Raw genomic sequence first — 22,356 nt, 5'->3', positions numbered from 1 at the left:
GTGTTTTGGGGAGATGTGCTCATAGCTGAGCACTTAAATAAGCTTGGAAAATAGGCAAAGGCATTGCATGGATGAGTGGAGGCAGCAGCTGGTGGTGCCTTGGGAAGAGTTATCCAAGCTCAGAGTGAGGGGAAGGCACAGTGCTCTGCACTGCACAGCCTCAGAATTCCTCTGAAGGTCTCCCTTGGCTCCTGGGCAGGCAGGTGAGGTGAGTTTATTATATTTATTTATGTAAGATGAGTTTGTTCTATTTAACCAACCTCTAAAGGAGGGATGTGCAAAGTGACCACAGCTTTGAGCTGTGAACCTGCTGGCAGAACCCAGCTTGTGCTTGAACTCTGATCTTCAGGAATTAAAAACTAAATCAATCCAAGTGGCCTCAGTGAGGGCAGCAGCTGTGGGTGATTCAAGGCTCCTAAAATGGGAAGAGGGGCAGCTGCTGATTGTGTGTGCCCCAGGCTCTCCCATCTGCTTGCTTTTACAGAGCTGCTGTTGCGAGAGTGCTTGTCCTGACAGATTTGAAAGAGGGACTGCGTGTTTCGGGCGCTGCTGTGCCAAATTCATGTCCCTTTGTCTCACTAAGCCTTTGGGCTGGGGCTCTGAATAGCTGCAGAGGTGGTTTTTCATAATGCACTGGCGGGGGGGCGGGGGGGTGGCTGTGGAAGCCACTGATCCTCAGCCTCCCCCCGCTGAGGGCTGGAGTGTGGCCGGAGGGAAAACTCCTCTGCTCCGACCCCAGGTGCTGGGCTGAGAGTTGGGAGTTGAATTTGTGACACTCGCAGGGACAACCAGAAATCTGGGCATCGTTTGATGTGTGAAATCACTCACTTTGTGGGGAGTGGGGGGGGATGGCCACACATCCTTCTTTCCTTTTATGTCAGGAGGTGTTTGGAGCACTATGGCTCCAACTGAGGGTGTCCCAGGAAAATCTGCAGCCTCTTTGCTGCACAGATGTTTCCACTGAGATGTTTTCAGTGCAGAGCTGGTCTTTGTAGGCCTCTGCTGTCTGCTCTGAGCACTTTTTTATCGTTCCTTAACTTCATCCTTCACTGCACAGGCACGTGCCCTGATGAATATCATGTGCCCTCCTTACAAATGGGGTGGGTCTCTAAGAGCCAACGACGATTCCTTCTTGTTTAACAAGCTTGAAAAGGAGGGAGCAGCCAAATTACCACCCGTCCTCCCGGACTTGGCAGGGGGCTGCGTGTTTTGAGTGCATTTGGCAGAGTTTTGGTGTTCTGACTCAGCAAATGGTAACAAAGGGAGGATGGCGAAGCCTTCCTTTATTCCATAATCCTGTTTGCTTTTCTGGAAATCGGCTATAGCCTCAGAATCACTGACTCAATTTTTGGATCCTATTCTCATGACAAAGCGGCTGTCTGGTTTAAAACAAGCCCGTTATAAAAAGGGCACCTCGGATCCTGGCTGTTTGTAACAGCTTCTGACGTTCCTCCGGCACAGGGGAGCTTGGCTGGAACGGAAAATGTCCAGAGCTGGAACCAAGGTAAGTTTATTTGCAGTGTATTCATGATTTTGGCTAAAAGTGCGGAATTTCACAGGGATGAATAGTGGAGAAACTTTGTTTTCTTTGTTCTGTTGACAGCTTCCCCCTCTGTCAGCATGTGGGTAGGGGGAGATGCTTGAAATCCCTCCTCACATGGAGGGAAGCTGGAGCTGAGCCCTCCCAAGTATTTTCCCAGATTTTGGCTGGTTCCTCTAGGTGTGGCTCTGCCAGAAGATGGAGTCAAGCGCAGTGACTGGTGAGGAGGTATTTCGAAATGGTTCTAAATCAGCAGGATCTGATGCCTTGTAAATTGGGGGTGGAGGGAGCCGTGCCAGCCAGGAATCACTGCCCTTGCACAGCAGGGTCTCATGGAAGGCTCCCTTGGAGCCTTGGGAGAGCCTGACTCCCAGCACCAGTGGAGCTGCCACGTCCCTTTTCCATGGTGGAGCAGAGGGTATGCTGTGGCAGAAGGACTCGTGGATGATGGCCGTGGCACTGAAGGGAATAATGTTCCCTAAGGGATGCACAGTGGCCTTGGGATTCCGGTGCAATCGGCAGGGGTGAACTGGAATTGGAGGAGGAGGTAAGTTGGGAAGCTCAGCTGCAGCTGGAGTGATATCTCTGTTGGGGATCCACCTCCTCGGGCTTGGGTTTAGCAGAGCTGAGCTGGCTGATCCCACAGAACTTGTACTGGGTCTGGGACTGGGCAGGGAGAAACAGCTGGGAAAGGAAAGGAGGGCGAGGACTTGGGCCAGTATCCCCTATGGAAGGTCAAACACTGTTAGGAGGCTGAGGGAAGAGCTTCATCTGAGTTTAGCTCTTGGGCTGGATTCCTTTTAGCCTGTGGAGGCAGTGAGACCCGAGGGGCTTTGGAAGCACAGTGGGTTTGGATACTCTGGGCAATGCCATGGAAGATCCCGTCTTGGCTTTTCCGTGTCCTTCAGCTGTGTGGCTCTCAGGGGTTGGGCTGTTGGTATGGGAAGCTGAGGAGGGTGTGCTGGTGGCTCCCGGATCCTGGGGTGCAAACCTTCTGTACCTGAGCCTAAAAAAGGTGCTGGGGAATTGCAACTGCTCCATTCTCGAGTCTCCTGTCACCCTGGAAAGCCTTGAGCACGTTCTGCCTTTCCCCTGCCGAAAGCCGTGTCCCCTCGGAGGGTACCACAGGAAATTAATGGAATACGTGCTGCTGAGGGGCAGCAAGATGGCCAGGAGGAGTTATCTCCAATTTCTCTATGCTCTGCTCTCATTTAGCACATTCCTGGGACAAGAAAAGGGCAAAGTAGGGAATTAAACATAATTTCTCACAACCCTGGTGAGTGATCTGCCCTGGAAAGGGAACACGGCTGACAGGAGTGATCTTCTAGTTAAGCTACTGTTGAAAAGAAATACGTGGTAACTCAGGTGATGTGACCAAAGCAGGAGTTTTACATTCCTGAAAGGAATATCTGCTCTGGCAAACGTGGTATGTGCCTGGTAACCCCCGAAAGACAAGGTTTGGGCAGGGAGGGGTTTACAGGGGAGTGCTGGGAGCAGAGCTTCTGGAGCATTTGGCTGAAGGAAGGTGATTTCTCTGTGAGTGGGAGGGCCCAGAAACAAAGCTGCAAATCTGGAACTGGAATCTGTAATTCGCCTGTAATTATTCTATGGGTGAAAACATCAACCTGCTCTGTTGTTGCCTGAATCCATGCAGGAAAGCTGGGAAGCAAAGGTCTGAAACGAACTGAGGGTGTGTCTCAAGGGCCGTGCCAGAGAACGGGTGGACAGGATCCCTTAAGCTCTGAGATTAAACCAAGGAGCAGGTTTAACCCAAGGCTGGACAGTTCTGTAGGTACAGCCATATCCTTAATGTGCCTTTGGATTTCTTTGGCTTTGTGGTTTTACAGGGAAAATGCCCCCCTGGAAACATCAGGAAGCTTTGCCAGGCTCCAGTTTAGCTGTGTTAGGCTGGGTGGGGAAGGAACATCACTGAGTCCCGGAATGGTTTGCGTTGCAAAGGACCTTAAAGCCCATCCAGTTCCACCTCCTTCCATGAGCAGGGACACCTTCCACTATCTCAGGTTGCTCCAATCCCCGTCCAGCCTGACCCTGGACACTTAAATTGGGCAGAGTTCATCATTAACCGTGTTGGATACTCACCACATGGACAGGAGTGGGATAGGATCAGAGCTTGGGGACAGATGTTGGAGAGAGGGATCAGCCATCCCAGCAGAGGATAATGCTGAATGGAAATAAATGAATCCCTGCAGAGGGTTTTCCAGGGATGCTGTGGCTTCCTTGACCACTGGCTTCAAGAAGAGGGTGGCTGGTGATGCACGACGGCCAAACCCAGTGAGCAGAGCTTTCGGTGTTGCTTTTGGCAGATTTTTTCGGTGATACCTTTATGAATGATCCAGAAGCAGGATCTGAAAAAGGCAGGGGGCTGTGGCCAGGAAGACCTGGCCAAGCATGGTAACTGCCCAAGAGTGGGAAAACAGGAACTGGGCATTTCAGTGCTTTCTTTTCACAGCCCTTATTCACTGCTGGAAAGATCAGAGTGATTCCCAGCTCTGCATTGAATGTGGGAAGAACTTGCTCAGGATGTTAGGAGACAGGTTGTTTTGTGTGCACCAACTGCTTCGTGATGGCAGATCAGTCCTTGAAATGAAGAGGAAAATAGCATTATCCTAATAGATGTCCAGTAAAAGGCCACAAAATTAAGACCACGAATCCTCTGGCATGATCACTCTGACTCCCCAGATCCCTTGGTCAGGCTGGTGGGACACGCTGACCAACCAGCTCCAGGAAAACTCCGACTAATTTAATTTTTAGCACAAAACAAATGATTTAAAAATAAAAAGTGAGTTGTCCTGGATTTGGGTTGCAACACTGACAAGGAATGATTTTTAAGGACAGGGAGGTTACATCGCTACCAGTAGCCAAAGCACTGTAGGTGAGGTACAGCAGGTGGGGGTGCATCTTACTCAAACTACGGAAAAAACCATGGGAAAAATGGATTGTGGAACACTGCATGTTGGATGTGGCCAGAAAGATTCTCTCTAGACCATCCGGTGTCGTGAACAAGCAAGGAATGTAGTCAAGACAGACGTGATGGTTTGGGAATCCTCTCAGAGAATAGCAACGTTTGATGAGTAATTGTCACCTGGGAGGATCTAAAAATGGGTCTGAAGAAACGACTGGTCTGGTCTAGAGCTTGACAATATTTCCATGAAGAGATTTTTGAGGAAAACTGGGACTCCTCTCCAGGGCTGGCTGGGAGGGTGATGCCTTGGGTGGGAGGAATGGGATTCGCTCATCAGCTCCCAAGATCATTTGAAGCCAGGTTGTGACGAAAGATAAAGTGCTTTGGGGTGAGCAGCCTGGCTATAGAGCAGCTCCTGGGAAAGAAATACGAGGATGATATTGTGAATTTGTCAAAGGTTTTGTGGACTTGCAGCAACCAAAGCAGAACAAGCCAACTGCAAAGACAATCCTTGGATATCTATAAAACCGCTACCCACCATGCACATGGAATGCTCCCTTAGTTTCTCCTGGCATGGGCAAGACCTGTGTGATGTCCAGTTTTGGGCCGTGAGCTTTGAAAAAGGAAGTTTTGGGTTGTTCAAGTGGGAACAAGGATGGGCTGGAAGACATAACCTGGGAGGAAAGAGACTTTTCCACTCCCTCATCAGCAAAGATCTCACTGCAAACACTTGGTAAACCAATATAAAAGAAATCATTGAGGCTGGAAAAGCCCTCTAAAAGCATCAAGTCCAACTGCTAGCACAGTGCTGCCTCGCCCACCCATGTCCCCACAAACCTGCTTTGTACATTCCACTGACTTCTCCTAGCTCTCCGGCCCTAAGTCAGTAACTTCTGAACTAGAGAAGGTGGGAGGGAATTGTTTTGGTAGTATTTTGCTGGAAAAAGGACGGGGACTTCTCTGTGGGAGTGTTGGGTGGGGCTGGGACAGAACAAAGGCCTGAAAAGGGCAGAACACTAGTGGCAGGTGGAGGTGTTTGGGCCAGACAGCTGAATTAGTTTGACTGACTGCAGCTGGTCCCATTCCATGGCTGGGCCTGGTGGTTTCTGATATCCCGAGGGCTCTGCTTTCAGATATTTCCTGCCATGATGTGGCTGGAACATGGAGACGTGCTGGGTGAGGAACCTCTCCACTCCCCCCTCTGCTTGTTTCAGGTCACCTTCTATGAAGACAAGAACTTCCTCGGCCGTTACTACGAGTGTGACAGCGACTGCCCCGACTTCCACACCTACCTGAGCCGCTGCAACTCCATCCGTGTGGATGGAGGCACCTGGGTGGCCTACGAGAGGCCCAACTATGCTGGGAACATGTACGTGCTGACCCACGGGGAGTATCCCGACTACCACCACTGGATGGGCCTCAACGACCGCCTGGGCTCCTGCAAGTACATCCAGATCGTAGGTGTCACCCCTCCCCAGGGGACGCTGTCATTTATGCCCATTGTGGAAGGGTTTCACATGGGGAACTGTGGTGCCCATCTTCCTGGGGAACAACAGAGGGGGTGGCTGCAGGGGATTTTCTCCCATGGTCCCGCTTTGGGAGTAGCAAGCTGGTTTGGTGGGGGGTGAAGGGGAATCTCTCCCACTCTGGATTGCAGTGGGGAAAGGCAGATCCCTTTAAATGTGGGTGAGTTTCCATAGGAACAGCAGTGTAGTTTTATCAGTGTTTTCCTTTAGGGATTTCAGTGTCCAGGTAGGTTGCCTCTCACCTGAGTTTTCCTCTCTCCTTTTCCCTGGTGTGTAACCAACTGATCCAACAGGCTCAAGGCCTGTAACAATGGAATGTAGATTTTGCAGGAACATTTGGAGTGTGAGGCAGTTTCGTCTCTAGCAAGCCAGACTCCCTTCTGATACAGGGAACTGAATCCATGTCACCAAACCCCTCTGGGCATGGAGAGACCAAGCCCAGCAGCAGCCCTGAAGTGCCCAGAAATGGCAGGGATGCCTGGAGCCCTCCTTGGCCATACTTGGAGCAGCCTGGTGCCTCCTGGTATTAGGAGAGCACAGGAGGTGTGCTCATCCCCTCCTAACTGATGATGAGCAGAAAAGGATCATTCCCTCTGTTCCTTCGGGAAGCCTATAGGGAGGAGCATCCTTTAAAACTGGGATTGTGGATGAAGTGCGGATTGGTGCTGCTGCTGCTGAAGTTTTGCCAGTAGTGGAGCAGCCACTGGTGATCCATGGGTATTCTGACTTGGAGCATGGCTGTGAATTCCCACTGCATGGATAGGGTCTCACAACTGAGAACAGGTTTTGCTTTTCTGCCTGGGAGTCTAACTCCCCTCTGAGCCCATTCTGGCTTTGAGCTGGGTCTAAATCCCTTTTCGTGGGGCAGGGAGGGTTTCCATCCTGTTCAGAGCACTGATCTGGCTTAAGACATGGAGCCATAACACGTGCGAGATGTAAGAGCAGCACAGCTTCCTCCACCAGGATGAAATGTGGGAGCCTTATCCTGCCTATCCACCTGGTACCTGGCTTTCCCTCCTGCTCTGGGGAGACCCCGAGACCTCGCAGAGCTCGGCTGGGGCTGGCAAGGAGGGAGCGGGCTGGGGAGACGGGGGAAGAGGTGTCCGGGCAGCTGCCGATCAGACGCTGCCGCCGTGCCTTAGGGCGAGGAGCGCTTCCATTCCCGGTGGGAACCAGCGCTGCCTCCGCAGCAAGGCGGCCCCACTGGGGTCAGCAGCTCATTAAACTCCTCTCCGCCCGGGGGAGAGGGGACTGGAGGGGGTCTGGCTCTCTGATGCTAACGTGGAGCACTGAGGGGTTCGGGGCTGCCTGGGATAGCGGGATCAGCACTGCTGACTCAGCCTTATCCCTGGAGTTGCTCTGCCCGCGATGCTCTGTTAAAATTTACCCCGGCTGCTTCTCCCTGTGATTTTGGAGGCTGGCGTGACATTTCAGCCCCGTCCCGGTGTGCTGGGGGTGCTTGGTACCTGATTTGAGCCTGGCTGTGTCCAAACTCTGCCCCCGTGACAGAGCTGGGACATGTCAGTGCCTCCATCCGATGCTCTGGCTGCCGATGAAGTCACCCAGAGAAGCCGTGGCTGCCCCGTCTCTGGAAGTGTCCAAGGCTAGGTTGGATGGGGCTTGGAGGAATCTGGGAGTGGGAGATAGAACTGGATGATCTTTAAATCCCTCCCAACCCAAACCATTCCACGGCTCTATGATTTTCTCTCCTTTTTTTTTTTCTTTTTTTTTTTTTTTTCTCCCTAGCCAAGTGGAGGCCGAGGCCACATCCAGGTGTTTGAGAAGGGAGATTTTGGCGGGCAGATGTTCGAAGCCACCGAAGACTGCCCCTCCATCATGGAGGAGTGGCACATGCGGGAGGTGCACGCCTGCAGGGTGCTGGAGGGCGTCTGGGTGTTCTACGAGCATCCCAACTACCGGGGCCGGCAGTACGTGCTGCCCAAGGGGGAGTACCGCAAGCCCGTGGAGTGGGGCGCGGCCAGCCCCGCCGTCCAGTCCTTCCGCAGCATCACCGAGTGAGCCAGCCCCGTGACCGGGCTGCCACACCCCCCCAATAAACCAACTGTGTCGCTCAGCTCCGCCTTGTCCTGGTTTTTCTCGGGGTTTGCGGGCGAGGTGTCCTGCCTCGGGGGAGCTGGGGTGGAGCGGAGCCTTCTCTGAGCAAAACACCCCGCGCCAGCCCCGGCTGCCTCATTGTCACCCCCTTCCCCACCCCCTGCCCTCCGTCCCACTGCTCCTTTAGGAAAAAGCCAGACCCCAGTGTGTCAGATACAGGATGTCCCCTGTAGGTGTGAGCCAAGGGATTCAGCTGCTTATACTGGGATGGGCACCGCATGGAGCCGGGGAGCTGGGAGCAGGAGAGCAGGCTGGATGTGGGATAGAGGCAGTGAGTGCCTCTGGGAGCTGCCTTGGCGTGGGAGGTGGCTACTGGGTGATCCTGAAGGGCAGCAAGAGCTCCCTGGACACCTGAGATGTGCAGGGAGCAGAGGGGGCTCCCAGTTAGCCCAGTTTGCCCCCAGGAAAGTCCCATTTTGCCCGGTGCTGCCGGAGGAGAGGCAGGTCCCAGGCGCAGTTTCCCAGGCAGAAATAACTGATGGCTGGGCACTGTTCCCCTGGGAGCCCCGGCAACCTGCAGACTGTTAGCCCACGGAGCCGAGGGGCTGTGGGACAGTGCACGGAGGTGGGAGCAGAGCCCTCCCAGCCGTGTTCCACAGCCTCTTCCCGCTGATGTATGAGGTTATTACAGAGCAGGGAGCCAGGATATGCTTGTCAAGTTATGGGGCTGCCACCTCTCGTGAAAGCTGCTGCCGGTGGGGAATGGGAAGGAGCTGCCAAGAGGGGCAGCTCCAGCCCCCTGGACTTCCCCCAGCACAAAGACGAGCTGAAGAGTTCACTTCCCCTCCTTCCTCTTCTCTCCCTGCTGTCACCCCTCTGCCTTAGGCCCCTGCCCCATTCCAGCCTTTCCCTGCAAATGGTGATGCATCTTCACCCACTTCCATCCCTCCTCCTCTCCTTTCCATCATGGATCAGCAGGCTGCAGATCATCCAGTTGGGTTTCACTGATTTTTTTTCCCATAATATTTCTCCAAGACCAACCAGCCCTCAGCTCCAGCTCCTCTTTTTCCCCTGGCTCCTGGCAAAACTCTTCTAGGGCAGTAGTTTGAGCACAGCCTGGCTCCCGTTTTTTTTTTTTTTGACAGTGAGCCTGTTGCTGTCCTGTTGTGGATGGAAAATCTCCTGTTGGTAGGTGAGCTCCACCCAGTGCATTTCCAGCCATCTCCCACTCTGATTTTGGGGAATGTCCCCCTGTCCCCATCCCACATGCCCTGCACTGGGTGGATTTGGGATGCTCCAGCTCTGTGGTGTGCATTCGCACTGGAGCACTGGAGGAGCCAGACCTGGATCTGGTTTGCCCTTAAAGTAATGTTTTCCCATATCCTTCTCTTTCACCACTGATCTCCCCACTTTCAAAACCTAATTATCCCAAGTCTTCCCCCCTTCTCCTTGTCCTCCAGGCTCTTGCCCTGGGGTGAACGTTGTGTCCTCAACATTTGCAACCGACACAAATAAAAATAAACTTCTACTTTGGTGTTTTTTTTTATTGTTAGTTTTTATTTTATTGTTATTCCAGATGACTTTTCCCGTTTTTCCCTTGCCACGGAGCAGGGCGCCTGTGGAGATGAGCGGGGAGCGCAGCAGCCCAAGCCCAGCCGTGCTGATGCCGGTTTTTCCTTGACAGCTAATTTCCATTTCCCAGTATCAGGGGGTCTGCTCCAGTAATTGGCATGCAGATTGTGTCCGGTGGGCCTGTTAGACACGAGCAAAGGCTCTGCTGCTTGGAATGAGCCAACCCCCGGCTGATGGATGGGGTGTAAGGAGGTCACGGGGAGAGAGAATATCCAGATGCCCGTGTGCACACACCTACGAAATTTCCCATTCCATGCCCTCCCCCATCCCTACTTTCTTTATCCGGCAAACTCTAATCTATCATATTTCATTGAGACAAATCCTGCTCCATTTCTCTCTCTTTCCCTTTTTCCCTCTAAGGGAAATGTGATGGAACCTGCTCCTGGATTTAATGAGAGGATGGTGCGGCGTAGCAGGAATTAAAGTGGTGCCATGCTTCATTACCAGTTGGGGATCACATGGAGAAGGCCCAGATGTTAATTACACTTCGGGAATTAATTGGTATAAGGCATTCTTCTCCTCCATCATCTGTAATCCGGTGGGTGTGTGAGGACTTCTGGAAGCAGAGAGCTCCAGGCAGGTGTCTGTCTGTCTGTCTGTCTGTCTGTCCCTTCTCCTCAGCCTGCCCAGCATCGGCCGTGACCGAGGGGCACCGTCTGGTTTGGAAAATTTGAAGTCACCTTTATTTCCCCCCTTGGTGACCAAGGACCTGCTGTAATTTTGCCCTCTTTTCCTTCTTGTGCCACTCTCCTCCGAAATTTTTCTCCAGCTGCTGGAGAAAGCAGGTCTGGATGGGATGGGGCAGTGGTGGGAGATAGCACTGTGTTGAAGGAGGAAAAAACATCCACCTCAGAGCTGGTCATCCCCAGTGGATACCAGGACATCCTGCTCTTTTCTCCTGCTCCTTGACTTGTCCTTGCTGGCCCATCCCATTCATCCAGCTCTGGAGGCAGACAGGGGAGCCCCAGTCTGCCCCCACAGCACCTCTGCTGCTGAAATCTCCCCAGTTCTCCAAGGCCAGTGGTCTCCAGTTTCTTCCCTTTTCCACCTTCCTTGATTTTAGGTCTTAATTTTCAGTTCAGGGGTGGGCTTGGCAGTGCTGGGGGGACAACTGGTGAATTTAGGGGACTTTTCCAACCTAAACAATTCTATAATTCTGTGATTTCACAATTCCATGATTCTATGATTCCACGATTTGATGGTCTGTGGTTCTATCCTTCCATGCTTCCATGATGCTGTGACTCAGAGCAGCACTTTGCCATCTGGTTCCCTTGGAGCCCTGCCACTTCAGCTCCTGCATTTCCCACCATCTCCTCACTGAACCCCAAGTCCCTAAATCAGGGATTCAGTCTCCACCTCAGCCCCTGCCTGGGCAGTCTGAAGGTTCTCTCCAGTGACTGCAGCCCCCACGCTGGTTTTGGCAAAACCACTTTCCAGGTGTTGTTTTCTCCTCTGTTTTATGTGTGGCCCACCCTGTGCGTTCCCTGTTGGCCCTGTCTGAGCTGTGGTTTCAGGGTGCTCCTCTCATCCTGTTCTGAGCATATGTGGAAAGTCTGGCCCAAATCTGAGCGGGGAGAGATGGAGCTGGTTTGTCTCTCTCACACACAGGTGTCCTGAAGACTCCATCAGTGTCTGGCCACTGTCACACGTGTCCTGTCACCCAGAGGTGCCGGGCTGGCCATGTCCGGAGCCGTGGGAAGGAGCTGCCTCACCAGGATGTGTGTACGGGCCTGAGGGATGCTGGCACCCCAGAAGAGGCTCTGAGGTCCCCTAGAACTGCAGAGGGAAAGGAGAGGAGAGGGCAGAAGTGGAGAGAAAGAGGCAGAGGGCACTTCCCAGAGCGCCATCCTTCCCTTTCCCAGAGCCCAGCAGAGGGCAATAGAAGCAAATGGAAGAGACGGGACCTTGCGTGGGATGTGCGACACGAGCAGATTCCGAGGCAGAGGGACCTGGAAGCGGAGGGATGTGCAGGAGGATGTACAGGCAGAGGGATGTGCAGGAACGGGGAACGGTGCGCCCGAAGCGCTGTGCAAGGAGCAGAGCTGCGGGGCGTGCTGGAGGAGGTGGGAGCAAAACAGAGAAATTCAAGGTTATTTTGGTAGGAGTGAAAGCAAACCGATGTTTTCTTAATTCCTAAATTCATTGCTTTGGGAATGATGGAAAAGAAAAGGGAAATATTTAACCCTTTTGTTTAAATCTTCTGGATTTTAGGTCAGTTTTTATGAAAAGCGCTGCATGACTGATCGCATCCAGTGGATGATGCTGGGAGGAAAGGCTCTGAGAATTCCCAGCCCCGATTATATTCCAGCTGGGTAATTGTGTGACTGAGCCCAGCTCAGTGTCTGGATCTCCTGGAAATAAAATTCCACACGTACCTGTAGCCTTCTTTTGGTTCTGCCCGAGCCGTGGCAGGAGGGATGTGCTGGGCTTGGGGCCGGCACTTCCCATGGGCTTCCTTCCTCCCTGCAGAGGGAAAAGCACGGCAGGCTGTGGGGGGAAGCAGCAGGGAGGAGTTGGGAACAGCATCCCCTTTCCACCTTCCTGCTGCTGGACCAGCTGGGACTGAGCTTGGGCAGGAGCCTCCTCTCCTGCTCTCTGTTACTGCTCCCTGCACGCTCCTGCCTGGCTAGGCAGGTATTCCCAGCTGGATTTCCTACATATCCGGGCCACTTCCCTATGGTTTTTAAGCTTTTAAATTTTAATTTTATATTTTATTTTAAATTTTTTTTCTCCCCAGACTCTTTGGAGTCGCACAGGGACGTTTAACAAGAAAAATGTTCCGTGGCAGGAGCGTGATCCTATAGCTGCCCTCACAGCCGGGACAGGGCATCTGCAGAGACACAGCGGGGAAGTCTCTCCTGGCAGATTCCCGCCTTAAACCTTGTCTTTTTTTGGGGGAAAACAACAATTATTTCAAATGGACGGGTCAAATCCCTGTGTCTGGGAGCTGCAGGTGGCCGGGAGCAGGCAGGATCCCGCCTGGAAGGACACCCCAGGGAGCAGCTGGCGGGGATGTTATTTGAGCAGAGCCCCACCACGGCGCTGCTGCTGCTGCGGGGTGAGACCTTGTGAAAAAAAGGCTGATTTTTTTGGAGTCTGGCGTAGGCTTTTTGTTGAGCTGCTGCTGCTTGGAGAGAGCACCACTGGGCTCTGGTCTTAGAGGAGAAGGAAGGGTCGTCCCCACCTTCCTCTGCGGAGTCCCCCAGCCGTCTCATTAAACCCGTCCTTGCCGAGACGAGCGCGGCGCGATCTGCCCATCTCAGCGTTATCTCCCGATCTGCCTCCTCTCCTGCCACGCTTCCAGATGCTCCTTATCTCCCCTCACCTTCCCGGAGAGCCAGCGTGCTGGGGGCAGGGCCGGCTGCCCAGACTCCCCACCTGTGATCTCCCCGGCTCTTATCAGGCTCCCTGAGTCCCCATCGAGCCCCTGTCTCAAAGTCAAACGGATTTTCTGGCGGGGCGAGCGCGCCCAAGGTCGGGCGGTGGCGGGGAGGCTGCGGGGACCCCGCTCTCCTCCCCCCGCGCCCCGCTCCAGCCCATTCCCCAGGTAGCGCCTCTCCCCATTTATTCTCCAACATTATCAATTACATTTGGATTATTATTCCTCATTGAAGCCCAAGTCAGCCGCAGACAGCTATTTCCTAATGGGGAAACGTTACAGGCAACTTATTAACGAACAATGCGTCATTAAGGGGGGAGAGCTTCAAAGGCTCCTAAACGCATTTCAAAGGACACAATGCGGAGCGGATCCTGCCGCCGCATATCTGGGGGACATGGGCAAAATTTGTGACAAGGAATAGACCGGGCCCAATGTAATTAACTAATTCTCGATCAAAGGGGTTTTAGAGCTGAATGGTCAGGGAATTCAATTATGGGTTTCCTAATGAACCACTCTGTGCCATGGCAGGGGGATGTTTTCCTCTGGAAAAGCAGGGCTGAAGATCAGGACTAGGATTTCTAGGGAGGTTTGGGAGAGAAGCACCAGAGAGCTCCTCCCAGGTGGATTTGGTGCAGGGGGACAGAGCTCATCGATTAATGGAATCCCAGAATGGTTTGGGTTGGAAGGGACCTCAAAGCTCATCTCATTCCAATGTGCCATGGGCAGGGGCACCTTCCACTAGGCCTGGTTGCTGTGAGCTCCATCTGCCACCATCCAGGCTCTCTCTGATGGCTGTCTGTCCTGGACATGTCCCTGTGGTGGGACATGTTCCCCCTCCCTCTGAGTCTGGGCAGATCCACAGCTCTTTGGAGCCAGAGCTGCTGCTGGGGGCTGTGGGATGTAGCAGGATGGCTGTGCCAGGGCTGGCATCTCCTGATCCCCTTCTTGAAAAACCTGGGCAAGGGAGATTTCCTCCTCTGCAGCCTGAATCTAGCCTCTGGCAAAAATAGCATGGTTTTCTGCTCATGAAAGGAGCATCTTCTAGTCCTTCACTAGTTTTCTCTTATTATAGAAAGTTGATTTGCTCACTTTACAAAGGGAAATGTATTATGAATTTTTCCTTCATTCTCCTCCTTTTTTTTGCCCCATTTAACAACCGATTTGTGTGTTGCATGAAAGTTACACAGTTCTTTAGATGCGTTTGCTATTTTATTTTCTTTCATTCAAAAATATGTCAGTAATCTTTTTGTTAACATGAAAGATAAAGGATTAGTAATGCAAGATGCAGTTTTCTTGTAACCTTCTTGAAAGCAGACTATAGTTTCTTATCTGGCTCTAACATTCATTTTCCTGAAATGAAAAAAAAAAAAAGAAAAAGGACTTCTTAAAATGAAATAAACTATATTCGATTCAGACAAGCGGCACCAGCAAAGGAATTTATTGCAGCTGGCAGAATGGAGCAGCTGCACTGATGTTCTTCTGCCGCAGCACTGGGGACCTTCCCCGAGAACAGCACACACGGATCATCGGGAGCCTGGGAAATGCTGCAGCAAAGAGAAACCACTGGAGAATCATGGATTGATGGAGAGGTTTAGCTTGGAAAAGGCCAGTAAGATCACTGAGTCCAGTTGCTCCCCCAGCACTGCCCAGGCTGCCTTTAACCCATGTCCCCAAGTGCCACATCCACACGGCTTTTAAGCCCCTCCAGGGTTGGAGACTCCACCACTGCCCTGGGCAGCTGTGCCAGGGCTGGGCAGCCCTTACCATGAAGAACCTTTCCCAATATCCTGAACCTTCCCTGATTCAACCTGAAACTATTTCTTCTCTTCCTATCAAGAGCAAACCTTGTGTTGACATCAGGATGTCTCCCAGGATGTGCCTGTCCAGTTGACATTGGCAGCCACCCTGTTTTCCTTGGGAATATCCAGGATGTCCCAAGCTGGAGATGGGCCACCATTTCCTGGGCTTGGTGCTCACTGCAGATGCACAGAGAATCTGCCAGGGAAGCTGTGGCTGCCCCATCCCTGGAAGTGTCCCAGGCCATCTTGGATGGGGCTTGGAGGAACCTGGGATAGCGGGCAGGGAGGTAGAACTGGATGATCTTTAAATCCCCCCCAACCCAAACCATTCTGTGACTGTGATTCCACGACCTTCCACTCATGGCTCATGAGCAAACAGGGATTTGCAGGACTTCCAGCTCCTGGGAATTTATTTGAGCAGTGTTGGGTCTCCAGGAGGTCCCACCTTGCATCAGCCTACCACCAGCCTGACAGCTCCTCAGGGGTTAAATCCTTTTATAAACTGCTGGATGTCGGTGGCAATCAGCTAATGGGTGCTCAACATCTAAACAAGGTATTTTCCCCCCATCAGGCGGATTTGGTTATTATTGAGTTGGCCTGACAAGGAGCCAGCGTTTACAACTTTGTTTATAACCTGGTTTGCAGGGAATATTTTGTTTTGCTCCAGAGAAACTTGATATTTTCTCTTGTGGAGGGGAATGCTGATTTCTGTCCCACACGATGTGGATTGCAGGGCTTAATAATTAAATAAAACAAAGAAAAGCATCATCCTGTGGGCTCAAATCTTTGCCTTCAGTGTTAATGGGGCTCTTGTCCTGTGCTAACAGATCCGTGGTTTCATTTGAGGGAAAAGTGTGTTTTCATATCAAAGGAGCCCCCCTGCACTGACCCAGCCTTCCCCTCCCCCTCTCTGCCCTGGCACACATGCTATTTTAATATTTCATATATTTCATAAGCTTTTATGCTTCTAAAAGAGAAGTGAATTTGTGGAGAGTTGAGCTCTCCAGAGCTGTACTTCAGAGCTGGGAAGTAATTCAGGGTGAAGCCTGTATTAATCTCAGGTGAGAGAGATATTTAAATTCAGGCTACCAGTGTGAATATAAAATGGGGATCTCTTTACAAAAATTTCAAATTGTAATATGCAAAGCTTAAAGAAAAGAAACCCCAAGGGAACAGCTTTCTTCTAGAACATTTTGTTCCAACCATCATCTCTTTATTTTTTTATTTAAAAAACCCTCCCTTTGCCATTTTGTATTTTTAAATTAAATCTTTCAGTTTTTAAAATGAAATTCTTTATTGCTGGGAGATGGTGATGGGGAAGGGGGAGCAGGATGTAAGTGCCTGGCTGTGAAAAATGGTGCATGGACCCAAATTTTAGCTGGCACAGAAAGAATAGTGACCAGTGGGAAAATAAATCCCTGTTTGGTTAGTCCAAGGGGTGTGGGGCCACCTCCCCACTTGGGGGATGCTGCCTGAGTCCTGTTTTTGGAGAGAAATGTGTGTTTGGAAGGAGGAGAGAGGCAGCACAACCATGTCCTTGCATCCTCCTCTGCCAGTGCTGGGGAGCACTGGGATGATTTGGTCCATCCCATCAGCCTTCTTCTTCTCCACAGATAAACTTCAGAATAGATCTATGATCCTGGCCAGTGGCCACATTCTGTGAGTGCATTTTGGTAGGATGGGGATCCCCTACAGGTGTCTGTGCTGGGTGTAATGAGTCAGAATATCCCAAATCCCACGGTACCATTCCTGGGAGAGCCCTGTATTTGCATCCGTGCCAAACACCTCTGGCTGCAAACTCCCAGGTCAGGAGAACTGGTGACAGATGACATGCTATTATCAGCTCTGTCAATTAATTAAATTATGCATTATGCTTATGAGGGTGATATACTGAGCCACTCTAGATTAAGTGTTGCAATTAAGTCTTTAATTTCTATTTAATAAGTAAGTTATTATATGTTAATAAAAGATCAATTAGTTGCTAAAAGAGCATTGATCCAGGTACAATGAGTGTGTCAGGGAAACATCAGGGCTGACACAAAAGGGGCTGGGGGACTTTGTGCACGACATATGTACAATTAGGATTTTAATAAAGACAAGCTGGAGTGGGCAGGGGGCATCCAGGTGTGCTTGAGATATTGCTCCATACATGAAACCTGCTCTTCCCAGGCTGGCAGGGCTGGGACAGCCAGGACAGACCCAGTCATAGAATCCCAGAACGGTTTGGGTTGGGACCTTAAAACTTCCCATTCCATGTTCTGCCATGGGCAGGGACACCTCCCACTCTCCCAGGTTGCTCCAAACCCCATCCAACCTGGTCTTGGACACTTCCAGGGGTGAGGCATCCACAGCTTCTCTGGACAACCTTTTCCAGGGTCTTCCCACCCTAACAGCTAGGAATTCCTTCCCAACATCCCATCTAATCCTAGCGTCTGGCAATGGGAAGCCATTCCACTTTGTCTTGTCACTCCAGGCCCTTGACCAATATCCCTCTCCAGCTCCCCTGGAGCCTTTAGGCACTGGAATGGGCTCTGAGATCTCCTTGGAATCTTCTCCAGGCGAACGCCCCCAGCTCTCTCTCTTGCGATGTCACTGACAGCAGGTGGTTCTCCTGTGTGGGATGACCCCAAGGAAGGACCTTCCACCAGAATGGTCTCCAAACCAGGTGTTTTTGCTGCTTCCTGCTCTATTAGCTGTACACCACGGCATCTTTCCATCTGCCTGATGTGCCTCCCGCAAGGACCCCCTTCCTCCCCCATTCCCATCCCCATCCCAGCCTGCTCACTCCCACTGGGAAATTTCAGGTGAGCGCGGAGCAGTGGGGAGCCTGCGGCTGAGCTTCCAGCGGGAGAGGAGGGAAGCGCTGGAGCTCCAGCGGCGCCAAGATTCCAGCTGAATATGGATGACATCATTATACGGGTGATCCTTTCAGCAACAGCGAGCTGGGTTTTAAAGTAGCGACCTACAGCATACAAATGATGGGTTTAAAGGAAATAAAAAAAGAGATGATTTGAATAGCAGACATTTAGAGAAGAAAAGCTTCCCCCCCGCCTTTCCCTCTTTCTAATATCTTCCGACGGGGCAGGCGCTGCGCATTCGAAAAGAAATTAAAACACTCCTCCTAAATACACTCCTGGCAGTAACAATGGCAAAGTTAAGAAGGTTACGAGACTTAGTTGTCCCAGCAACATGTCATCAAGTTGGAATGAGCAGGAAACACAGATAACGGGGAGAAGGAGGAGGGGGGGAGGAGAGGAATAAAATCACAGGAGGAAAAATGCCAAGAGATTGAGGAAGAAAAGGGAAACCCCTTTTTATTTGCTGTTTCGTTAGGATGAATCTGATTTTATAGTCCCTAAAAGAGGCTAAAATATAATCTCCTTTTGTGTAATGCAAGTGTTAGGAAAATGTGTCATCAGCAATTCTTCTGTACACTCCAGCAAAAGTCAGAAAATTAGCAGAGATATTCAGGGCGGGCTACAAAGAAAAACAAACAGAAGACTCATATTTACAGTCTGAGCTGTCATTTAAAAGGGTTTCCAACTTTTTATTCACCTTTTTGATTGTCCCTTATGGTTTGTCTCTGCTGCAGCAGCAGAGCTTGGGGTTTCCAAAGGAAGATAAAGCAGAAGCGGAGGTTTGGGATGTGGCTGTAGCTGCCTGGAGAGCCCAGGGCTCTCCCAGTACTGAGGGCTTTTGTGCTCAGTGCTGTACATGGGTGTAGGAAGAAAGCACACGTGGTGCAACACCTGGCAGAGGACAGAGAAATGGAGGAGTAAAAGAAATAGGAGGCTCATCTGAGCCATAACCCAAATCTGGTCACACATGGGGCAGTTATCCTTATTCCAGGTGCCAACCTGGTGCTGAGGCTGTGTGGCACATCCACCCCAGCTGGCTTCCATACAGGTGCAATCCCAAGTGTCATGGGAGCCCACAGCTTTTGGTGGATGTGTCTCCAAAGCCTCGTGGTGCCCATCAGTGCCCACCACTGCCAGGTGGGTTGGTTTTGGGCTCCCCAGACGGACATATGTTCAGGTCAGCATCTCCCCTTGGAAATGTTCCAGGACAGGTTGGATGGGGCTTGGAGCAACCTGGGATAGTGGAAGTTGTCCTGGCCCATGACAGGGGCTGGAATGAGATGGGCTTCAATGCTCCTTCCAAACCATTCCATGATTCTCTGATTCCATGATATTGATGTTTGATTCCTGTCTAGGGTTACAAGGCAAAACTTTAATTAAAACAGTGATTAATCACTCAGCCTGTGGTTGCAGCAGGAGGTTTGGGTGCTGCTTCCTCTACTCCCAGACAGAGAGCACTGGAGTGGTTGGCAGCTCATTTGGTTCCAAGAGGATGAAGATACTGGGAGAAATGGGGCTGAACTGGGAGGAACTTCAGCTGGCTGCAGCAATCAGTTCCTGGTGGCAGAGCAGGGAGCCTGGGGAGGAGCCCTCCCCAGAGAGGAGTGAGGTTTGTGCTGACATGGGAAGTGAGGAGAGGATGAAACAACAGGATGACAGAGGATGGGCTTGATGATCTCAGAGAATTATTTCAGCTCTGTGTCCCTAAACTGGACTGAGAACCCCAATTTTATGCACTACTTTTTTGTGTGTGTTGCCCCAAAACTCATGACACCCCCAAGTCCCTCAGTTACATCTGAAACCTCACACTGTGCCTTGGCTTGCTCCACGCTGAGATGTTTTTGGTGCTTGCATGTGACATACAACCACCCAAAATGATACTGATCCCTGACAAAAATCCCTCCTCTCTCCTTCCCATCAGTTTCTTCCACAAATATTTATTTGTTGTGCCTTTAAAAAAATTAATTCTCTCTTGCTGTGGCTTCTTGTAGTGGATTATATTTTACAGCAAGCCTTGGTTTAGTTAATTGATGGGGAGCTTTGCCTGTGAGGATTCTGTAATCCTTGGCATTTTATCTTTGCAATAATTGCTGTGTTTGTGATTATTTCAAAGGACTCAGGGAAAGCAGACAACAAGAAAACAGCTCATCCACTCCTCTCTTGCAGCTTGTCCAGGCACCTGGGTGGGCTCCTCCCCTGCAAGTTGTTCCCTGTGCAGCAGAGAGGGAAAACCAGGGTGAAGACCTGGGGACCTGGAGCATGCACAGCAATGTCATGAGTTGCTGAGGTGACACAGTGGCACTGGGGACTGGCAGTCATTTCATCATAAAAAGTTGCCTTTTCGGTAAAAATGGTTTCATCGGGGTGTTGATCTCTTCTCCCAGAAAAAAAGTGACAGGAAAAGAGGAAAAGGTCTCAGGTTTCACCAGGGGAGACTTGAATTGGTTAGCTGGGAAAAATTCATCACCAGAAGCGTTGTCCAGCCCTGGCACATTAGTGCAGGGCAGTGGTGGAATTCCCATCCCTGGAGGGATTTAAAAGCTGTGTGGATGTGGCACTTAGGGACATGGGTCAGTGGTGGCTTTGGCAGTGCTGAAGGAACAGTTGGACACGATAATCTCAAAGGACTTTTCCCACCTTAGTGATTCCATGATTCAATGATGGACGCCTTTCTGGCTTTGGGCCAGCTGTGAGCCCCTGTGGGCTTGGATCTGACAGGAGGGATGGAGGGGACGTGCCATGGAGGACACAGGGTGCACAGCCATGCCTGTGTTTGCAGTGGGACTTGGGGTGCGAGGCTGTGTTGGTGTTTGCTGTGGGATGCCGGGAACGGGGCCGCACTGGTGTTCACCAGGGAATGTTGGACACAAGGCCACACTGATGCCTTGGGGCATTGGATGCAAGGCCTAACTGGAGTACACCATGGGGCACTGGGGATGAAACCACGCTGGTGTTTGGTGTGTGATGCCACGTGTGAGGCCACACTGATGCTGGCTGTGGGTGACCAGACACAAGGTCACACTGGCATTTTCATGGGATGCTGGACATGAGACCATGGTGACGATGGCTGTGGGACATTGGACATGAGGCCACAGTGGCATTGGCCATGGGACATTGGACACGAGGCCACATTGGTGCTGGCGGTGGGACACTGGACATGAGGCCACACTGGTGATGCCCGTGGGACATTGGACATGAGGCCACACTGGTGCTGGCCATGAGACCCTGGGGATGAAACCACGCTGGTGCTGGGAGATTGGCCATGAGGCCTCGCTGGCATTTGTGCGGAGCACGGGCCAGGTTGCCACGCTGGTGTTGTTTGCCAGGTGGCCACTGGAGGCTGCTGCTGTCTTTGTAGTCACCGGCAGCTGCCTGCCGTCCGGAGCGCCCACGGAGCTCTGCCCGGCCAGCACCGCTGGACAGGAGGCTGAGGCTCCTGGTTCTCCCCCAGCAGCCCGAGGCTGAGCTGGGAAACATTCTCCTGCCTTGTCTTTGTATTCTTCATAGGAAGGAAGGCAAGAAGCTGGATAGGGATCCTGGGCTCCTGGGGAGGAAGAGGCATTTCTGTGGCACACTTTGAAGCAGGATCATCTTACACCCTCTCAGTGCCCAGGTGTGTTTTCTTATAAGAAACAGAGAGTTATCAATGCTCTCTGTGCATTTTCGTAGATTTAGAAGCTGTTTAAAAGGGAATCAGCCCTGGTATTTTGGACAGCCCTGGCATAAAGCCAGAGCCCTGAGTGTGCTGATGCCTCTTGACTGCCCTGAGCAGGTTCACCTGGGGCCCTGCCCCACACACCTGGCTGCCCATGGGCTCAGAAACTCCATTTAAACCCAGACTTGGGTGTTTGCCCCTGGCATGGCCCTGCTGCAAGTGTGCTTGTCTTGCTTGTCTCCAGTCTTGCCTTTCTCCTGGATAGGGCTGGAATGTATGTTGGGTTTAGCTTGTCTTTGCCCCATCTTTTGAGGGGTCTCTTGGGATGGGCCTTAGGCCTGCTGGTGGAGTTCATTGTCAGCACTGGGTGGGCTCTGTGGTGCTGAGGGGCTGTGTCATGGATGGTGAGGGCACTGCTTCTGCTGGGATCGTCCTTGGCTCTCAGCTCATCCCACCTTGGACAGTAGTGGAGCTTCCTGCTGTGTGTGACTTGCTGATTGTCAAACTAAGGGCTTTCTGCTACTTTGAAATTTATGGATGAAAAACATAATCCAGATGGGACATGCTCTGAATACAACGAAATTTAAAGCTTGGGTGTGAAGCAAATTCTGAGTTGGACATCCAGCCATAAAAATCATGGAATGGTTTGGGTTGGAAGGGACCTTAAAAATCATCCCGGTCTGTTCCACTCCCTGCCATGGGCAGGGACACCTTCCACTCTCCCAGGTTGCTCCAAACCCCTCCAATCTGGCCTGGGACACTTCCAGGGATCCAGGGGCAGCCGCAGCTTCTCTGGGCAACCTGTGCCAGGGAATTTCTTCCTAATATCCAATCCAAATATCTCTTATTTAGTTTAAAACATGGGGAGACCTGACTTCTCCCATGGACATGGCATCACTCGTGCTTTCATGATCCAGCTGCTTTTTGTGAATGCATCATGCAAAATGTGATACTTCTGGTGACATCCCCTGGGGAACAGAGGCCATTTG

The 22,356-nt window shown here is 51.6% G+C and overlaps 1 protein-coding gene across 2 annotated transcripts; it reads left to right on the top strand.

Annotated features, from left to right (window-relative positions):
• The first annotated feature begins 1,084 nt into the window (after positions 1–1,084).
• CRYGS (crystallin gamma S) lies at positions 1,085–8,063 on the top strand. Of its 2 annotated transcripts, XM_066193806.1 has the most exons (3): positions 1,085–1,504; positions 5,678–5,920; positions 7,736–8,063. In XM_066193806.1, exons 1-3 carry the CDS (start codon positions 1,484–1,486, stop codon positions 8,006–8,008), a joined length of 537 nt encoding a protein of 178 aa, XP_066049903.1. In that variant the 5' UTR covers positions 1,085–1,483; the 3' UTR covers positions 8,009–8,063. The 2 variants fall into 2 exon arrangements, with proteins under 2 accessions (XP_066049903.1, XP_066049902.1); XM_066193805.1 differs by lacking the exon at positions 1,085–1,504 and having other exon boundaries at positions 5,540–5,920.
• The last annotated feature ends 14,293 nt before the right edge of the window (positions 8,064–22,356 follow it).

Source organism: Chamaea fasciata, unplaced genomic scaffold (assembly GCF_029207755.1).
Source record: "Chamaea fasciata isolate MVZ Bird 193981 ecotype frontalis unplaced genomic scaffold, bChaFas1.0.hap1 SCAF_11, whole genome shotgun sequence".
NCBI lineage: Eukaryota > Metazoa > Chordata > Aves > Passeriformes > Sylviidae > Chamaea > Chamaea fasciata.
The sequence above is the reverse complement of the archived record's forward strand: the minus strand, read 5'-3'. Positions and strand labels throughout refer to the sequence as shown.

Bases quoted from the DNA above. Each gene is read 5' to 3' on its own strand.
- CRYGS (XM_066193805.1), top strand. From the start codon at position 5,609: ATGATGTGGCTGGAACATGGAGACGTGCTGGGTGAGGAACCTCTCCAC. The intron at 5,921-7,735 runs GTAGGTGTCACC...TTTTCTCCCTAG, and splicing joins CCTGCAAGTACATCCAGATC to CCAAGTGGAGGCCGAGGCCA.